Here is a 17,447-nt window from a genome sequence, read left to right on the forward strand (position 1 = left end):
GGCGCAAAATAAACACCGGTGTCCTCCCTTTGTTCCTATTTCACACTCGGCGAACGAACGAATAAACGAACGAACGGGAGAGAAAGGGATGTGATCATGCTAAAATGTCTGTAAAAATATTAAACCCTTCAAAACCAGATATCGCCGCCTACATTCCCCTGTTCTGACGTAAGAGGGCTTCTGACTAACACAGCCCACCTCTGAGGTTACCAGAGAGGATCTGAAAGACAGAGGACCATGGGCCACGGGAACCACCATCCAAAGAGGGAAGAGGCCCTGGCCGGGGAGCTCAGTTGGTTACACCATCATCCTAACATGCCAGGGTTGCGGTTTTGATCCCCAGTCAGGGCACATACAAGAATCAACCAATGAATGCCTACACGGGTGGCAGGACAGCAAATCAATGTTCCCCTCTCTCTTTCTCTTCTCTCTCCCGCTTCTGCACACTCTCTCTTTCTCTCAAAAATCAATTTTAAAAAATTAGAAAAAAATTAAGAGGGAAGAGACGTGGTCTGGACACATGGCCCTGCTGCGCACCATCTCTCAGGGCGCTGTGACAGCATCAGGAGGCCTGAGGAACCAGTCTGGGTCCCCCGGCCAGTGGGCGCCATGACGGTGCGGTGAGCTCTGTAATCTCAAGGCAGCTCTACACCGTCCCTGAGACCTGAGGCCCTGCAGGAGCGACGGCACTCCTCCGAGGAGCCGTTTTAGCTCTGAATGAACCGAGGGAAGGGCTCCGAGCACAGGTCCGTGTACAGGTCCCCAAAGCCAGCTCTGCGAGAACGTCGCCTGCGGGAACAAGGTGTGCCATACAGAGCTCAGGGAGGACCCTCGTACATGGGGTGGAAGATGCTGCCGCCACCAGTCTCAGCCAGCCACTTCCCGTGCCCCCACCCTGGCCCCGGCCCAGGCTCCCATGCTCCAGCTGGTTCGGATGGCCGTGGGTTTCCCGTCCGGAGAAAGACTCATCATTCATAACACAGCGACAGACCCGTCTGCTCCTCGTGAGGACAATGTATTTTAAACCCAGAAAGAGTCGTAACTCTGAGATGCTCCATACACTGCCTTCAGCTTCTACAGACACAAAACTGCTCCCCTTTGACGGGGGACGCCTCTGGCTGGGCTGGAGAGGTGCTGTGTGGGGGTGCTCCCCCAGACAGGCCCAGGGTCTGGTCTGTGCGGGCAGAGCCGGGACGATGGCAGGGGCGACGTACTCTGCAGGAGGGTAACCAGAAAGCGTGGCCGGGAAAGGACCCTGGGCTGACAAGCTAGCAGAGCCAGCAGGCCCTTGGCTGCCACTCACCACATCCCAGAGCTGAAGGGCAGCCCTTTGCCAGCCGTGGCACCGCACCGGCAAAAGCACATGCGACTGGACCAGACGCCTCATGCTGCTAAGGAAGAAAACTCCAGTCGGACAAGGTCCTAGTGGGGGTCCTGGGAAGCGGGTGGGCCTCTCAATACAACCCCAAACCCTGGGAACGGCTGCATGTGGGAGGGAGAGGGGGCGAGTGACTTGGACACACTGATCCCCTGACTAGGGGAGCCAGGGCCCCCTCACATCTGCAGTGGCCACGTGCGTCGGAGACCGGCACATGAGAACTGAGCACTCCACAGCGACACAGGCTCCCCTCCCGCTCCCCGGCAGCGCGTCAGGTCCGAGGTTGTCTCCCGGGCGCAGGTGGGTTCTGTCGTGGGACTGGCTTGGCTCTGCTGGTCTCAAGGCCTCCAGTTCAGCCGAGCCTTCACCCCTCAGACGAACTGGGACAGGTTGGGGACTTTGATGTTGAGGTCACCGATGTTGATGTTCCGAGGGATCTCGGGCAGGTTCATGTTTTTCACAGCGGACACGGCCCGGGCGGGGGCTGCCGAGAGGCCGCCCTGGGGAGAAACGAGAGGTGGGAATGAGACAAACCCTCGGTGCCGTGGACTTAATGCGCAGAAAACCCAGTGACGGAGGTCTCAACAATGTCCAGCCCGGCCCAGCCCGGCCGGTGTGGCTCAGTGGTTGAGTGTTGACCCATGAATTAGGAGGTCAGTTTGATTCCAGGTCTGGGCACATGCCCGGGATGCGGGCTCAACCCCCAGTGTGGGGTGTGCAGGAGGCAGCCGATCAATGATTCTCTCTCATCACTGATGTTTCTCTCCCTCCCTCTCTGAAATCAATATATCCTATCTAATAAAGATGGAATATCCTAATTGACTGCCCTGCCCTCAAAGATGGTGGTGCCCACAGCCACAAGATGGCTGGCAGGGGAGGGCACAGCCCCGCCAGGGCTGCAGGCATGCGGCAAGGTGGGCCCGGCTTTGCCGCACACCTGCCTCTGGAGTCCCCAGTCTCCTCAGCCCCCCAGATGACGCCCCCCATCAGTGCACAAATTTCATGCACTGGGCCTCTAGTGTGTGTGTGTGTGTGTGTGTGTATACATTTTTAAATGTCCAGCCTGAGCACACACAAGGCAAGCTTCGCCTCCCCCCGTCCTCAAAGCCAGCCAACAAAACAGTCTTCAGGTGACTTGGGCTATGGTAATAGGGGTCCAACCCTGAGCCCCTGAAGGCTGTCGCTTAGGTAGCTTCACAGCCCCAGCACCTCACATGCCTGGCCCACGGTCGGTGCCCGATAAATGCTTGCGGAAATAATCCAAGATGGTTTCACTAAGTCACGCTCAGTAGCGGGCACTTTTCAGGTTACAAAACAAAGCAAAACCCTTTCCTCAGGAGACCGAGGACTCTTATAAACAAGTGCAGTCACGGGGACATCTTTAAAAGGAAAACGAATGTCACCGCTTCAGGCACCTGCTTGCCAACTAAGAATGTGAGATGGAAAAGAACAGGCTTTCGCAACGTCACGGGCAGCCAGATGGGAGGAAGGACCAGCGGGAGGTCAGTGGACCCACACCCGCAGGGACTGGTCACAGACCCAAGCAGTCAAGGCACCTACGGTCACCTTCACCCTCCAGGCTCTCGCCTGCTGCGCAGAGAGGAGGGGAGGAGACGGACAACGACTCAAAACCATTTCCTCCTCCTCGTCTGCCTTTCTAGATCCTGAGGCCCATTTCACCCTCGGTTCCGCCCTCGCCCCGCAAGTCTCCGCTTCTTCTGGTTCCCGGCCCGCTCGCCTCTGAGTCACTCACTATTCCTGGAACCGTCCCAGCCTGCGTTTCTAGAACTACGGCGGCCACAATAGCTGTGGTCTGGAAAAGCTTTCTCAGCAGGACGGCCAGTCCTCACAGAAACAAGAATTCCTAGTTTCGCAAGATCAAATTCTGTTACCCAAAGCAAGGAAGCTGCCTCCGACATGGGGGAGATTAAAGCGGTCATTTGCCCCGCAATTTCGCAGCATGTGAAGGTGGGCCCCTGCCAGGCGGATGAAGGTGATGGAGGGGTCCAGTGGGGACAGGACAGACTTCCTGGGAGCATCTGCACCACGTGGGGGTGGACTGGGGCATGTTACTTTCAAACCCAGCTCAATCGCTCCTGTAGCTTGTTATAAGGCTGTCACTGTAAATGTGGACATTGGCGACTCTGAGGTCCGAAAGACACTGCGAGAAATGGCTGCTGGGAGATCAGATTCATCTGGCACACAAACTAGGAAACCCCACTGCAATTGGAGAACAGGTGCTGGGCCCTGAATGTGTGGTTTTGAGAGGAAGAATTACAAGCCACAAACATAGGCCACAGCCCCCTGCAGCTGCTTGCCTTCCGGTGCTATCTGGCTTTTCCATGCACATTTTTTTGCCTCCTTCTTACCTGGCCTTCAAATCAATGAGCTTTCATGGACTCAAGGAAGAAAGGAGTGGCTGAAACCGGTTTGGCTCAGTGGATAGAGCGTCGGCCTGCGGACTGAAGGGTCCCGGGTTCGATTCCGGTCAAGGGCATGTTCCTGGGTTGCGGGCACATCCCCAGTGGGAGATGTGCAGGAGGCAGCTAATCGATGTTTCTCTCTCATTGATGTTTCTAACTCTCTCTATCTCTCTCCCTTCCTCTCTGTAAAAAAGCAATAAAAAATATATATATATAAAAAAAGAAAGGAGTGTAAAACATTCCCAAGGCACAAACGGACCAAGACAGCTGTGCACTCACCTCCGATTTCTCCAGCCTGTTCTGAGCTTCGATCTGAGCCACGATTTCATTCATGTTTGTTTCCAACACCATCCCTCCCATCACCACCTCCTGCAGGATGTAGTGTACCTAGAGGGGGAGCAGAAATGAGAAGGGTCAGACCACCCTGGGAAGCCTCGCGGGCGCTCCTGCAGCGTCAGGGCCGTGGGACAGGACGCCGGCCCCTGAACAGACACAAAGCCCCTGGGTCATCCACCTCTCAAAGGAGGCCACAGGGGTTTCCCTCGTGCGCACACGTCACACACGAATCTCCCAGGAGCAGGGGTAGAGGTGCCTGGCCACACTCAAGGCAGGGAGGCGGTGCTGAGAGCACGGGCTCTGAGGTGGGGCAGACCCTGGTTAAATTCCGCTCTGTTGTTAGCTTGTGAACTTGGGCACGCTAGCCTTTCTTTTTTTGTTTTTTAAAATATATTTTATTGATTTCTACAGAGAGGGCGGGAGAGGGATAGAGAGTTAGAAACATCAATGAGAGAGAAACATTGATCAGCCGCAACATCGATAGAGCCCGCAACCAAGATACATGCCCTTGATCGGACGTGAACCCGGGACCCTTCAGTCCACAGGCCGACACTATCCACTGAGCCAAACCGGTCAGGGCCACACTATCCTTTCAATGCTTCCGGGATGGTGGCAAAGACTGAACAGGATAACCTGGTGCCCACACACAGTGGAACCTAAATAGATAATGACGGCGTTCATTACATTATCATCATTCATCGGCACCCATCCATAGATGAGTGGATAAACAAAATATGGCATATTCATACAATGGACTATAATTCAGCCTTAGAAAGGAAGAAAATTCTCACACCTGCTACAACATGGATGAACCTTAAAGACATGAAGCTGAGTGAAATAAGCCAGACACCAAAGGACAAACAGGGTATGACTCCATTTCTATGAGGTACCTAGTGGTCAAAATCATGGAGGCAGAAGTAGAATGTGGCTGCCAGGGGCTGGGGGAAGCAGGGCATGGGGGGGTGCTGTTTGATGGGCAGAGTTTCAGTTTTGCAGGATGAAAAGAGTTCTCAGATGGATGCACAAGACAGCGAATGCACCTAACACTGATGAGCTGCACTTGGAAACGAAGACGGTAAACTTCACGTTGGGTAAATTTCACCACAATAAAAAATAACAGGTCTCCACACCTATCCTCGTAGCATTAATCTGTTTGTTTAGCACACTGTCTTCACGGAGAAGCAGTACCCGCGGAACATCCACTACCTGCTGAGCACTGTATATGCGACTTATTTTATTTTTTTAAAGTATCTTCTATTTTTATTATTATTATTTTTTAATCCTCACTCGAGGTTATTTTTCCATTGATTTTTAGAGAGAGTGGAAGAGAGAGGGAAAGACAGAGAGAAACATCAATATGAGAGAACAACATCGACTGGTTGCCTCCTGCAGGAGCCCAAACCAGGACCCAGGCCAGGGAGGAGCCTACAACCAAGGTACGTGCCCTTGACGGGAATCGAACCCGGGACCCTTTGGTCCGCAGGCCGACGCTCTATCCACTGAACCGAACCGGCTAGGGCAATATGCAACTTATTTTAATATCACAACATCCACCCAAGACAGGTAATGCAATCTTCATTTTACAGACGAGAAAACAGACACATGGAAACCTCCCAGTATCACGTGTATTCGCAGCAGAACTGAGCGCTGAATCTAGGCAGCCTGGCCGCAGAGCTCACGGTCTACCCTTCCCACCACACTTCCTCGAAATCCCAAACGCCTTCCCTCTGCTCATCCCTCGTCCACATGGAATCGCTTAAGACTTGCCTGTGCTGTGCCAAGGATCTTGTAGGAATCTTTCCACGCTTTATCCCCAAGGCCCGAACTGTGCCCCGGGCAGAGCAGGCGCACTGAGTGATAGGCCTTTTGCAAGTCTGAGCAGCGTATTCCTTGTGCTTAGAAGGCGGGTGGCAGTGTGGGGAGGCTTCATGGAGAAGGTATGATAGGCCTAATAGAGGACCAGCCGTTGGCTAACAGACAACAGCAGTTAAGACTTCTGAATTGAACACTGCATCATGAACTCGTAACTTTTAAATGCTATTCAAAATGTATCAGTGCAAAGTGCAAAAAGGAGAAATAAATAAAAATGCAACCTCCATTTTCAACACTAGGAAGAAGTCCAGGCCCCCCAAACGCTGTCAAGAGCAGGGAGCTCAATGCAAGGGCTCCTCTCCTTCAGAGCACGAAAGGGTGAGAGGATGTTACGGAGAGAGAACACAGGCTGGGTAGCTTGGAGAAACGGCACAAATCCACTTCCTGGAGGTAGGGGGCACATCCTCTGGGCGCAAACAGATTCCTCGTTTTTGGACGACAGAACTTCCTTGGAGCTGGAGCTGAGGTGAAACGAGAAACCACACATACAAGCTCTGTTTGCCTCCCAGAGCTGGTCTCTGCAGCTGCAGAAAGGACAAGCGTGCACTGTGGGCAAGCGCACGGTGCCTGCCTGCTGGCTGGAGAGAACGCAGGTAAGGGAACTCACCCAGAATCCCACACCGTGAGAACTGCCGCGAGCCGGGAACACAGACTTGACACCTCCCCAACCAAGCATTCTGCAAACAGCCGGCCCCTGAAAACTCACCTACTTAAAGACGAGTTATAAAAAAGGACTTATATAAAGACTCACAAGAACCAATGAGGAAGGAAACAGGAAAGCAAAGAGGCAGACTCACGCTACACCTTGGGAAAACACTGCCGCGGGGCAGATAAAATTGTCATAAAATATTTTGCAAAATTAAAAAAAGAAAACTCTGAAGCAAGAGCTCAAAGCAGAGGTGCAAGCAAGAGCTTATGGGATAAGCAGGGAGGTAAGAAGACGCCTACCCGCACAGCTCAGAAAAACGTGCAGAAATGAAGGTGGACGTGCAGGAAAGACAGGGAGGAGAGCTGCTGCTAGCACAGTAAGGAGGGAAAAAGGAGAGCAATGAAAAACAGCAAGTAAACTGAAACAAACAAAGAAAAAATAGTTGAAAGGAACAGAGAGAAAACAAGTTACAGAAGACAGCTAAGGAGACGCAACACATGCCTGAAACTAAAATGGACAAATATACAGCGACTTGTTCATAAAGATTCCATAAACATACACTGACGTGTTCATAAAGATTCCATAAACATACACTGACGTGTTCATAAAGATTCCATAAACATACAGTGACTTGTTCATAAAGATTCCATAAAGATGGACCTGAGGGCGTAGCTGGGATACGAGAGGAGCTACATGCCAAAAGGACGCCGTGGGTCCCAGGGAAAACTGGCCCTCCACAGGCAGCGCCAGACCTTGTGGGCAAGACGACTGGACTTCCGCAACCGGGCAAGAGATCAAATCACTGAGAGGGGCAGTATCTGCCCTGGCTGGGTGGCTCAGTCGGTTGGAGCATCATCCCACACTCCAAAAGGCTGTGGGTTTGAATCCCGGTCAGGGCACATGTAAGAGGCAACTGATAGATGTTTCTCTCTCACATCGATGATTTTTTTTTCCTCTCTCTCTCAATCAATCAATCAATCAATCAATAAACATATCCCCAGTATATCCCTGGTGAGGATAAAAAAAAGGGGAGGGGGCAAATCTTGAAAATTTCCACAGTAAAATTCTAGCAGAAAAAGGAGCAAAACCTACAAAATGCCCGAGGAGAAAAAGTATGAGCAGAGCATTTTATACTGTGTTGATCATCAACCAAGAGTGATACAGCGGGAACCACTGCTCCCGCGGGTTTTTCTGGAGGGTCTACAGGACGCACTTCTGGCAAGTGAGGGGTGACTGGAAAATTGCCGGCAGCAGGACGGGTGGTGAGCAGTGAGTCCACATGCTGGTAGGACTCAGACTAAAGGCGATGAGAGTGATGACAGAATGTCAGTGCTGGGCCCTGACAAGGCACCAACATTAGGAAGACACAGGGGAGAACAGGAGGGCAGTAGATAGAATAACAGTAACGATTCCCCATCCTCAATGGCTGAGAGCCGATGGATAGCACTTAAAACCAACAACTCATGTTATAAAGAAACGGGCATGCCCTAACCGGTTTGGCTCAGTGGATAGAGCGTCGGCCTGAGGACTCAAGGGTCACAGGGTCAATTCCGGTCAAGGGCATGTACCTTGGTTGCGGGCACATCCCCAGTATGGTGTGTGCAGGAGGCATCTGATGGATGTTTCTCTCTCATGGATGTTTCTAACTCTCTATCCCTCTCCCTTCCTCTCTGTAAAAAAATCAATAAAATACATTTAAAAAAAGGAAAAAAAATAGAAACGGGCATTATGACTTTTATTGTGACTTCCCTCACGTCCAAGCCCACAATCATTTGCTATGAACAGTATTTTCAGAGCCACTGAACTTTTGATTTAGGGCCAACAGGACCTTTTTGTCTGACGTGTTCTATGCTATTTTTCTTGCATAACATTCACCCGTAATGCATCCCCTACAATTTCCAGTTTCCCTGAACATGGAGAACTCAGAGTCCAGTGAAGCATTCAGTACCCCTTGTAAGTTTTTTAGGCCCCCACCTCTCATCTTTTTTTAAAAAAATTTTTATTGACTTCAGAGAGGACGGGAGAGGGGGAGAGAGATGAAAGCATCAATGCTGAGAGAGAATCACGGATCGGCTGCCTCCTGCACGCCCCCTACTGGGGATCGAGCCCGCAACCCTGGCATGTGCCCTTGACTGGAATTGAACCCGGGACCCTTTAGTCCGCAGGCCGATGCTCTGTCCACTGAGCCAAACCAGCTCAGGCCCATCCCTCATCTTCAAGGTTCCTTGTCCAAACCTAATTCCGCGTCATTGCCTTTTCCAGGGACCTGGCCTTGCCAGAGCGCTCACCTGTTTTCATGGGACAAATTCTCGTTTCTCACGCATGGCTTACCTGGCTGTTACTGAGTGTATGACATGATTACAATACCAGTGTAAGTGGCATCAACAGGTCTGAACACGTCAGTCACACTGACCTTGGGTGGACACAGTCTCTCGTGATGTAAATAAGCAAGGTCAAGCCACTAGGGGACAGCTGCCCAGCGGCCTGTGCCCACCTGACAAGTCGGGGAGAGGGTAAGGCCCACTGAACGTGGGCATGGTTCTCTGAGTGGAGATCAAGGGAACTCGCAAAAGTCAGAGGTTGCCAAGCACAGGTGTGGGGAGAGGGCAGCCGGCCAGTCAAATCACAAAGCCTGGTTCTGTCCAATGACAGCCGTGGACTGATGGAGCCATCTTGATTGAGGTCAAGAGAAATGTGGGTAAACACCTCAGAGGGCCCCGAGAGTTAAAGGACCAACATGACAAAGGGAGGCAGGGGAAAGGGAAATCTGAAATCTGAGTCGTGAAGGTGGCAATAAAAACCCCACAAGTAGCCCTAGCCCGTTTGGCTCAGTGGATAGTGTTGGCCTGCGGACCAAAGGGTCCCAGGTTCGATTCTGGTCAAGGGCACATACCTTGGTTGTAGGCTCCTCCCTGGCCCCGGCCCTGATCAGGGCGTGTGCAGGAGGCAACCAATCGATGTGTCTCTCTCACATCGATGTTTCTCTCTGCCTATCCCTCTCTCCCCCACTCTCCCTAAAAAATCAATGGAACAATATCCTCGGGTGAGGACTGAAAAACAACAACAAAACCACAGAAGTAGAAGAAACCATAGAGGTCAAGGTCCTCAAAAGCCCTAACCCAGCCACACTCAGCGGGCACTGAACAAATATGAACTGCCAATTAATAACAATTCACAACATTCTGCTATTTCAGCAGCCACCTAAAACAATGACACCAGCAAAACTCATTCCAAAGTGTTTGTTCAGAGAACAAGAGTACCACTGATTCCTTGGTACTTGGCAAATGCACCAGCAATTCGATCCAGGGATAATCACAACCAGGAAGAGTTTCATCTGAACACAGAGATTACGATAACCCCAATAAACCACAGGTTATCTTGATGGAAGGGAAGGCAACAGAGAAAATACTTTTTTTTTTTTAAGTCCTCACTGGAGAATATTTTTCCAATGATTTTTTTAGAGAGAGGAAGAGAGAGGGAAAGACAGAGAAATATCGATGTGAGAGAAACACATTGATTGGCTGCCTCCTGCATGCGCCCCAACCAGGGCCCGGGCCGGGGAGGAGCCTGCAACTGAGGTGCGTGCTCTTGATCGGAATCGAACCCGGGACCCTTCGGTCCGCAGGCTGACGCTCTATCCACTGAGCCAAACGGGCCAGGGCCAGTGAAAATACTCTTGGTGATGAAGCTGAAATCTCAACAGGTAAAATGCTGGATGGAAACATGTTTTTTTACAAGACCAAAATACATAAATGTATGGCCACACATTAGTGACTGGGAGTTGCAGTTTATAATTCTGTCCCATTAAAAATTTTATCTTAAAACCCCTCAGAGCAGTAAAAAAGTAGGGATGATTACCAGAGTCTACCCTCTGAAGGCACTCTAACGCACTACCAAGCCTCTATCCCAGCCGTGGGCAAACTACGGCCCGCGGGGCAGAACCGGCCCGGTTGCAATGAGGAAAACTAAAAAAAAAAAAAAAAAAAAAAAAAAAAAAAAAGACTGTACCCTTTTATGTAATGATGCTTACTTTGAATTTATATTATTCACACAAACACTCCATCCATGCTTTTGTTCCGGCCCTCCGGTCCAGTTTAAGAACCCATTGTGGCCCTCGAGTCAAAAAGTTTGCCCACCCCTGCTCTATTCCCTCCTCCCCACACGCCCGGACATCTGTCCTCCTTCATGTTTCCTTTCCAGGAAGCTGTCCCATCGTCCTCACCCCCTCTCGCCCCTGGAGGTACTTGCTTCTATGATTGGATGCACTGGACATCCAGTTTGGCTCCACTCCTGTTCCGTCAATAGAAGGGAACTGCTTGAGCCTCCCCAGCCTCTTCCCCTGGAGGCACTCTGAATGTCCTGACCAACATGGAGACCTAGCCTAGCCGGTTTGGCTCAGTGGATAGATGTGGCCTGAGGACTGAAGGATCCCGGGTTCAATGTTGGTCAAGGGTTGTGGGCTCGATCCGCAGTAGGGGGTGTGCAGGAGGCAGCTGATCCATAATTCTCTCTTATCGTTGATGTTTCTCTCTCTCTCTCCCCATCTCCCTTCCTCTCTGAAATCAATATATATATAGTTGGTTTTTTTTAAAAAAATGGAGAGCTAGGAGTTTGGGCCGGGGCTGCACTGTACTAACAGAGGAAAGAGGGGAAATGCAGTGAGTGCCGGGGAGGCCACAGTGCCCAGGCCCAGCTCTGGGACTGTGCGGGGTGTGCTTCTCCTGTTCTGAGGAGCTCGAATCATAGGCTCTGTGCCAAGCAGGGCCCGGCCCGCAGCCCCACTGTGAGCCGCACAGAAAGGGAACGGCCACACTGAGAGCCATCAGAGGAGTTACGTGGCCGTCTCACCTGCTGCGACCTCCCGATGCAAAGAGAGCGCTTCTGCAAACTGGCGCGAGGGCTGGCAGCGCAGCTGGCTCTGCCCCCATTGCCAATCCTCACCCTCCCCGCCTCCTACCACTCGTCACAGGGATCTCGCTAAGCAGCTCTGCACCAATCGGAGACAGTCTTCCAGGACCCGAGGTGCAGAGCACCCAAGGTTTGGGCCGAGCAAACTCAAGAAAGGCCGAGGACAGGCCGGGAGGATCGCCCCTTCTCAGTGACATCGCTGTGCCATATGCATTGCCATCGGGTCTTCAGTTCAGGGCACTGCCCTTGGTCTGTCTCTTCTCCTCGACCTTGATTTTCTCTGCGGGCAGGTACTGTACACATTCATCTCTGGGTCCCCAGTGCCGAGCCCTGTGCTTGGCAACAGCAGAACTTCATAGACGCTGGCACAACGGATGAAAGAGGCTCGTGTGGTTCAAAAGTCCTGATTTTGAGGAGACAGGCCTTCTGAGTGGGCCTGGATCCCTACCCTGTCTCTGAGTTTAATAAAAACCCTATTTGTGTGGCTGTTATTGCCACGTACACAACTCAGAGAAACGCGTGCTCCTGCGTGGGCCAGACTTCACCTGCACAGAGAAAGGGGGTCACGACGAGCTTGCTGGTTTCGTGTCAGGATGGAGAGAAGGACAGAGGTGCTCCTTAGGGACACAGCTCGGGGACTGCTAGGGAGAGGGAGGAGGCAGTGTCGACAACCCCACCCGAGGTCAGAGACTGCAGGATCTTCGAGTGCCACCCTTCATGTTTTGCACTGTAGTCAAAAAAATTCTGAATCCAGAAAATAAACAAAACAAAACAAAAAAGATCCGAGTCTGGCCGTAGCCGGTTTGGCTCAGTGGATAGAGCGTCAGCTTTTGGACTGAGGGGTCCCAGGTTCGATTCCGGTCAAGGGCATGTACCTTGGTTGCGGGCACATCCCCAGTAGGGGGTGTGCAGGAGGCAGCTGATCGGTGTTTCTCTCTCATCAATGTTTCTGGCTCTCTATCTCTCTCCCTTCCTCTCTGTAATAAATCAATAAAATATATATTTTAAAAAATAAAAAAGATCCGAGTCCAATCCCAGGTCAACAGAGACCATCACCAGGAGCAAAATGATCTGGAGCCAGAAGACAATGAACATGACTCTCTCTTTTTTTTTTAATTGAGTAAGTTCGATATTTTTTTCACTTTCCCAATATTTTATCTTTTTTTTTTTCCGAACATGACTTTTTTCAGCTAGTGAAAACAGCTCCAAACCTTAAGCTGGCCATGTCCTAAAAGTTTCTTTCTTTAATAAGCTTCAGTATTAAACTTACAATGTATTTTTCTATAGATGTAAGAAGCAGGGTCCTCATGCTCACAGCTCACAAAAGCTGACTCACGTCCACAATGCTACCTAGAACGTTGTACCACACGGCACCCTGCAGCTACAGGTAAGTGCCGTGAATAGCACAGTTTCTACAGTAAAATGCGGTCCTATATGGGAATGGCAGGAACCCATCTAGCGGAACGCCATGGGCAGAGGGCAGGTAAGGTCTTGCGAGACACCAGGGGCACATTCACACACACCACAACCCAAGCTCGCTCACCCCCACAGAAGCCTCTAGACTAGATCAACATCTCCCGGGGTATTTTCCACTGGGGGACAAAAGCCTATTGTACCACAAACAAGGTTCACATCGCCAATGCGGACTCTCTGATCTTTCTTAAAACCGTTGTCACTGCACCGAAGACAATAAAACGAATCATTTAAGAGCGTAAGCAAAGTGCTTGTACTGAAATATGAGGATGCCGATACTGCAAGACTCAAGTTTTAAAAAAGAAGTGGTAAACACTAATAACATATCTAGTCCAGCCCTAGTCGGTGTGGCTCAGTGGATAGAGCGTCAGCCTGTGGACCATAGGGTCCCGGTCCCGGGTTCGATTCCGGTCAAGGGCACGTACCTTGGTTGCAGGCTCCTCCCTCCCTGGCTGAGGCCCTGGTTGGGGCGAGTGCAGGAGGCAACCAATCGATGTGTTTCTCTCACATCGGTATTTCTGTCTGTCTTTCCCTCTCTCTGAAAATCAATGGAAAAATATCCTCGGGTGAGGATATTAAATAAATAAATAAAGATCTAGTCTACCATTATAAAAAGCTAAGGTGGATAAGGTTTCTCTACCTCTTAGTGACTTAATTCCTAGGAAAGGGCTCCCGAGCCTATCGGGGGGGAAGTCCTGGTCAGCTGGGGTACGTATCACCTGTAGTCCCTGCAGAGGGTGCGCTGGTTTGCGAATAAGCCACGGAAGAAGACAGGGGACACTTTAAGAGGACGGAGAAGGGACGGGGAAGAGGAAATTATTTGAGTCACCTTGATCCAGAGTCAATCTCTAGTTCCCAAATGATCTAATCTCGAAAAAAAAAAAAAAATGAAAGAGGAGGAGGGCGTAAAAACACCTCCAGAAACCTGGCACACCAGCCTTCTCTCTTACCCCCACTTTCGTTCCAAAGTCCAACGTTCTATCAGTGTTTTAAGTCACGCTACGGACTGCCTGTCCCCATGGCTCACCCTTTATCTCATGGGTCCACAAATGAACACACGGTCATTACAGTCGACCGCTGTGGGCTAAGTGTCTTTGCAGGTCCATCTGCCATGAACAAAACGGAGCCCACGGAGCAGCGCCGGGCACCCCCGGGAGAGGACACGATGCGTCCAAACGTCCAGTCACCATTAAACGATTTGAAGGAAAACCTTCAAACGTGAACTACGCATTCCCATGACTTCGACATCAGAATATTCTGACCGTAACTTAGCCTTTCCTTGCCTCTCGTTGCTAACGGTGATCAATGAATTTACTCTATGCTGAGATGCCCTCGGGAACTCACGCACGCAGGGCTGTCTGGTCCCAGCCAGCTCCACTAAAGCAAAGAAAGCAACCTGCTTTGTAAAGTTCCATTTATTTCTCTCTTGCTGGCTATCAGTGTCTCCTGCACCACTTTCATGACCTGCCTTGGTCTTCAGACTGGGCAATTCCACCGTTCTCTCCAGATGTCTCCTCGTCATGAAATTCCGTAAGACTCCATCCCTCCCTCCTGATGTTCCTTCTTCTCTTTCAGTCATGTGATCATTCATTCTTTCAATGAACAAGTGAATCTAGTGGAACCTCATCTTACATAAGATCAAACCCTAAAGCCACCAAGTAAGAGGAAAGTAGACACAGCCAAGAATCCCTTACATTAAAAAAAAAAAAAAAAAAAAAGAATCCCTTACATCACCTCTACAGTCCAACCCGGCCATTTTCCCTCCACCAATGACAAGGATTACTTTGCCTTCCCAGTTGAGCACTAGACAAAGTGGTCTATTCAGGGACCACACAGATTGAAAGTCTGAATTGCACCCTCAAGCACTAAAATCACCCCAGGCACCGTGTCATGCTCATGACAGGCAAGTGACAGGCACGCGAGGGCAGAGGCAAAGAAGAGCCAATTCAAACCTGTCTCACTCCAGGCCCACGCTGAGTGAGAATTGTGGGCAGAATCATTCTGTATTTAGAACTTTTATTCTCTTTCTTTTTGCCGAATGGCTCGAGCGGACCCTGTGTTAGCTAAGTCAGTACATGGGAGCCCACTGGACCCGCCAGACACAAGATCCGGTGTCAGGGTCAAGGCTCTCGCCCGTTTTCACCAAGAACATGTGACCTGCAGCCATGCCTACTGTCAGATATGCTTCCCAACCCAGGATGGTCAGGGCGTAAGGAAGAAATGAGGACAGCCTGTGGACCTTGACCTCACAGGGCTTAGAATAACTACGGAACATAAAATAACTGTAATAAAAGGAAGGCCGTGATAAGTGCCATGACCAAGGGCAAAAGCTATAAAAGTTCAGAGAAGGGTGGGGCTCCGACGAATGGTAAATGGAGGAAGGAATGACCAATCTCCCAGCAACTCATTAACTCTTCTGTGGGCCCTGGTAAGTAATTCTTCTCCGATAAAAGGATCACTCACTTCTGGGCTTTGCATAAATATAGCTGACTGCAGCAAAGTGTGCTCACTGCACAGTATTCCTTCCTTAAAAAATGAAAAACAAATTCCCATTATGAGTCAGAGTTCTCTGTGAAGCCACTTCCCTGCCCCTTCTAGGGTGTGGCTTTAAAGAAACAGGTGTTCCGGCTCTAAACCTCAGCTTCTGCACCTGTAAAATGGGGAGAACCGGAGTCCTTACTGATGCCTGTTCCAAAACTAAAACAAGATGATGTAGCCGTCAGGTGCAGATACTTAAGCAGTGAATGACTATAGCTGATGGAGTGATTACAGTCAGTCTTCTTGACCAACCTCCTTCCCAACACAGAGACGGATTCTTGGCTCCCGAGACAGACAGACCCTTCACCTCGGTGCAGAGAGCTCACGCTGCTCCCAAGCCGCCTGGTCTACTGAGCAGCAGCAGGAACTGTCATGGTTCTTTACTGAGGCGCCGTGTGCATGGAGCCATGCCCATCCCCGGCCTGACCTGTGCCCCCTGGTAGCAAAGAATAAGTCCCTGCCCACCACTCCAAGATTCTGCACCCTGGGACTGTTTGCTGTTTCTTTAAATCCTCAGCCAAGGATATATTTTCCATTGATTATTAGAGTGGAAGGGAAGGAGGGGGGGCGGGGGAGAGAGAGAGAGAGAAACATCAATCATCAATTGGTTGATTGCCTCTCGCACGAGCCACTACCAGGGGTGGGGAACCTGTAACCGAGGTGTGTGCCCTTGACGGGGAATCAAAGAGATGACCTTTCGGGCCTCAAGCTCTAACCACTAAGCAAAACGAGCCAGGGCATACACCCTGGGATTCTATCACTTTTCCTAATTTGCCCAATTGGCAGGCAGGCAGGTGAGTGAAGCACAATTCATTTGACCATCAAGAAAAATTTCCACCCGGCCAGCGGCAAATGGTTGAGCGTCAACCTATGAACCAGGAGGTCCGGGATTCTATCACTTTTCCTAATTTGCCCAAATAGCAGGCAGGCAGGTAAGTAAAGCACAATTCATTTGGCCATCAAGAAAAACTTCCGCCCGGCCAGCACGGCTCAGTGGTTAAGCATCGACCTATGAACCAGGAGGTCACAGTTCGATTCCCAGTCAGGACACATGCTGGGGTTGTGGGCTTGCTCCCTAGTGTGGAGCATGCAGGAGGCACCTATCCATGATTCTCTCTCATCATTGATGTTCCTCTCTTTCTCTCTTCCCCTCTCCCTTCCTCTCAGAAATCAATAAAAACATATGTGTGTGTGTGTATGTATACGTATGTGTGTGTAAATATATATATATATGAAAAACTTCCAAGTGCCATAAACCTGGTTCTGAGATGATCTCCATCCCATGCTACCTGCTCCTTCTGAAGCGCTGCTCCTGCAACGGCCTTGGCCCCACCCCACCCTCGCTAGCCCTTTACGGGGAATCGAAACCTTACAAAGCTGTCACCTCCCTGCAGACAAGGTCTAAAATAGCTCAGTGTTGCTGCAGCACAAAGTGCAAGGGAGGGAACGGCAAGTGGTGAGTGAGAGAGGCAGGCGGGAAGGTCTGCAGGTGAAGGGGCCTTCGCCCTATCCTTCTGGCAGTGGCCCCATCTCTGTGTACATTCCCCGGAATTCACCCGCACAACACACATCCCTCAACCACTCGGCGTCATTGGGCACTTAGAGGCTTTAGAGGACAGCAGGCGGAGGCGTGAGGCATGTCCTCCTCCATCGGAACAGCAGCTGTAGGGGCACAGAGCCACAGAATAGCTCAGTGATGGCGAACCTATGACTTGGTGACAAGCAAACTCATTTTTTTGGTTGATTTTTCTTTGTTAAATGGCATTTAAATATTTAAAATAAATATCAAAAATATAAGTCTTTGTTTTACTATGGTTGCAAAGATCAAAAAATTTCTATATGTGACACGGCACCAGAGTTAAGTTAGGGT

At 50.5% G+C, this 17,447-nt stretch overlaps 1 protein-coding gene across 1 annotated transcript in view; it reads right to left on the reverse strand.

Annotated features, from left to right (window-relative positions):
• Positions 1-971: 971 nt before the first annotated feature.
• Positions 972-17,447, reverse strand: part of AP3S2 (adaptor related protein complex 3 sigma 2 subunit) — a 35,976-nt gene continuing 19,500 nt past the window's right edge. The window contains exons 5-6 of the mRNA XM_015563235.1: positions 4,081-4,188; positions 972-1,878 (exon numbers count right to left, since the gene is read on the reverse strand). Of these exons, the coding sequence (XP_015418721.1) occupies positions 1,750-1,878; positions 4,081-4,188 (237 nt within the window). The 3' untranslated portion in view covers positions 972-1,749. The remainder of the gene's footprint in view (positions 1,879-4,080; positions 4,189-17,447) is intronic.

This window comes from Myotis davidii, unplaced genomic scaffold, assembly GCF_000327345.1.
Source record: "Myotis davidii unplaced genomic scaffold, ASM32734v1 scaffold459, whole genome shotgun sequence".
NCBI classification, from domain to species: Eukaryota; Metazoa; Chordata; class Mammalia; order Chiroptera; family Vespertilionidae; genus Myotis; species Myotis davidii.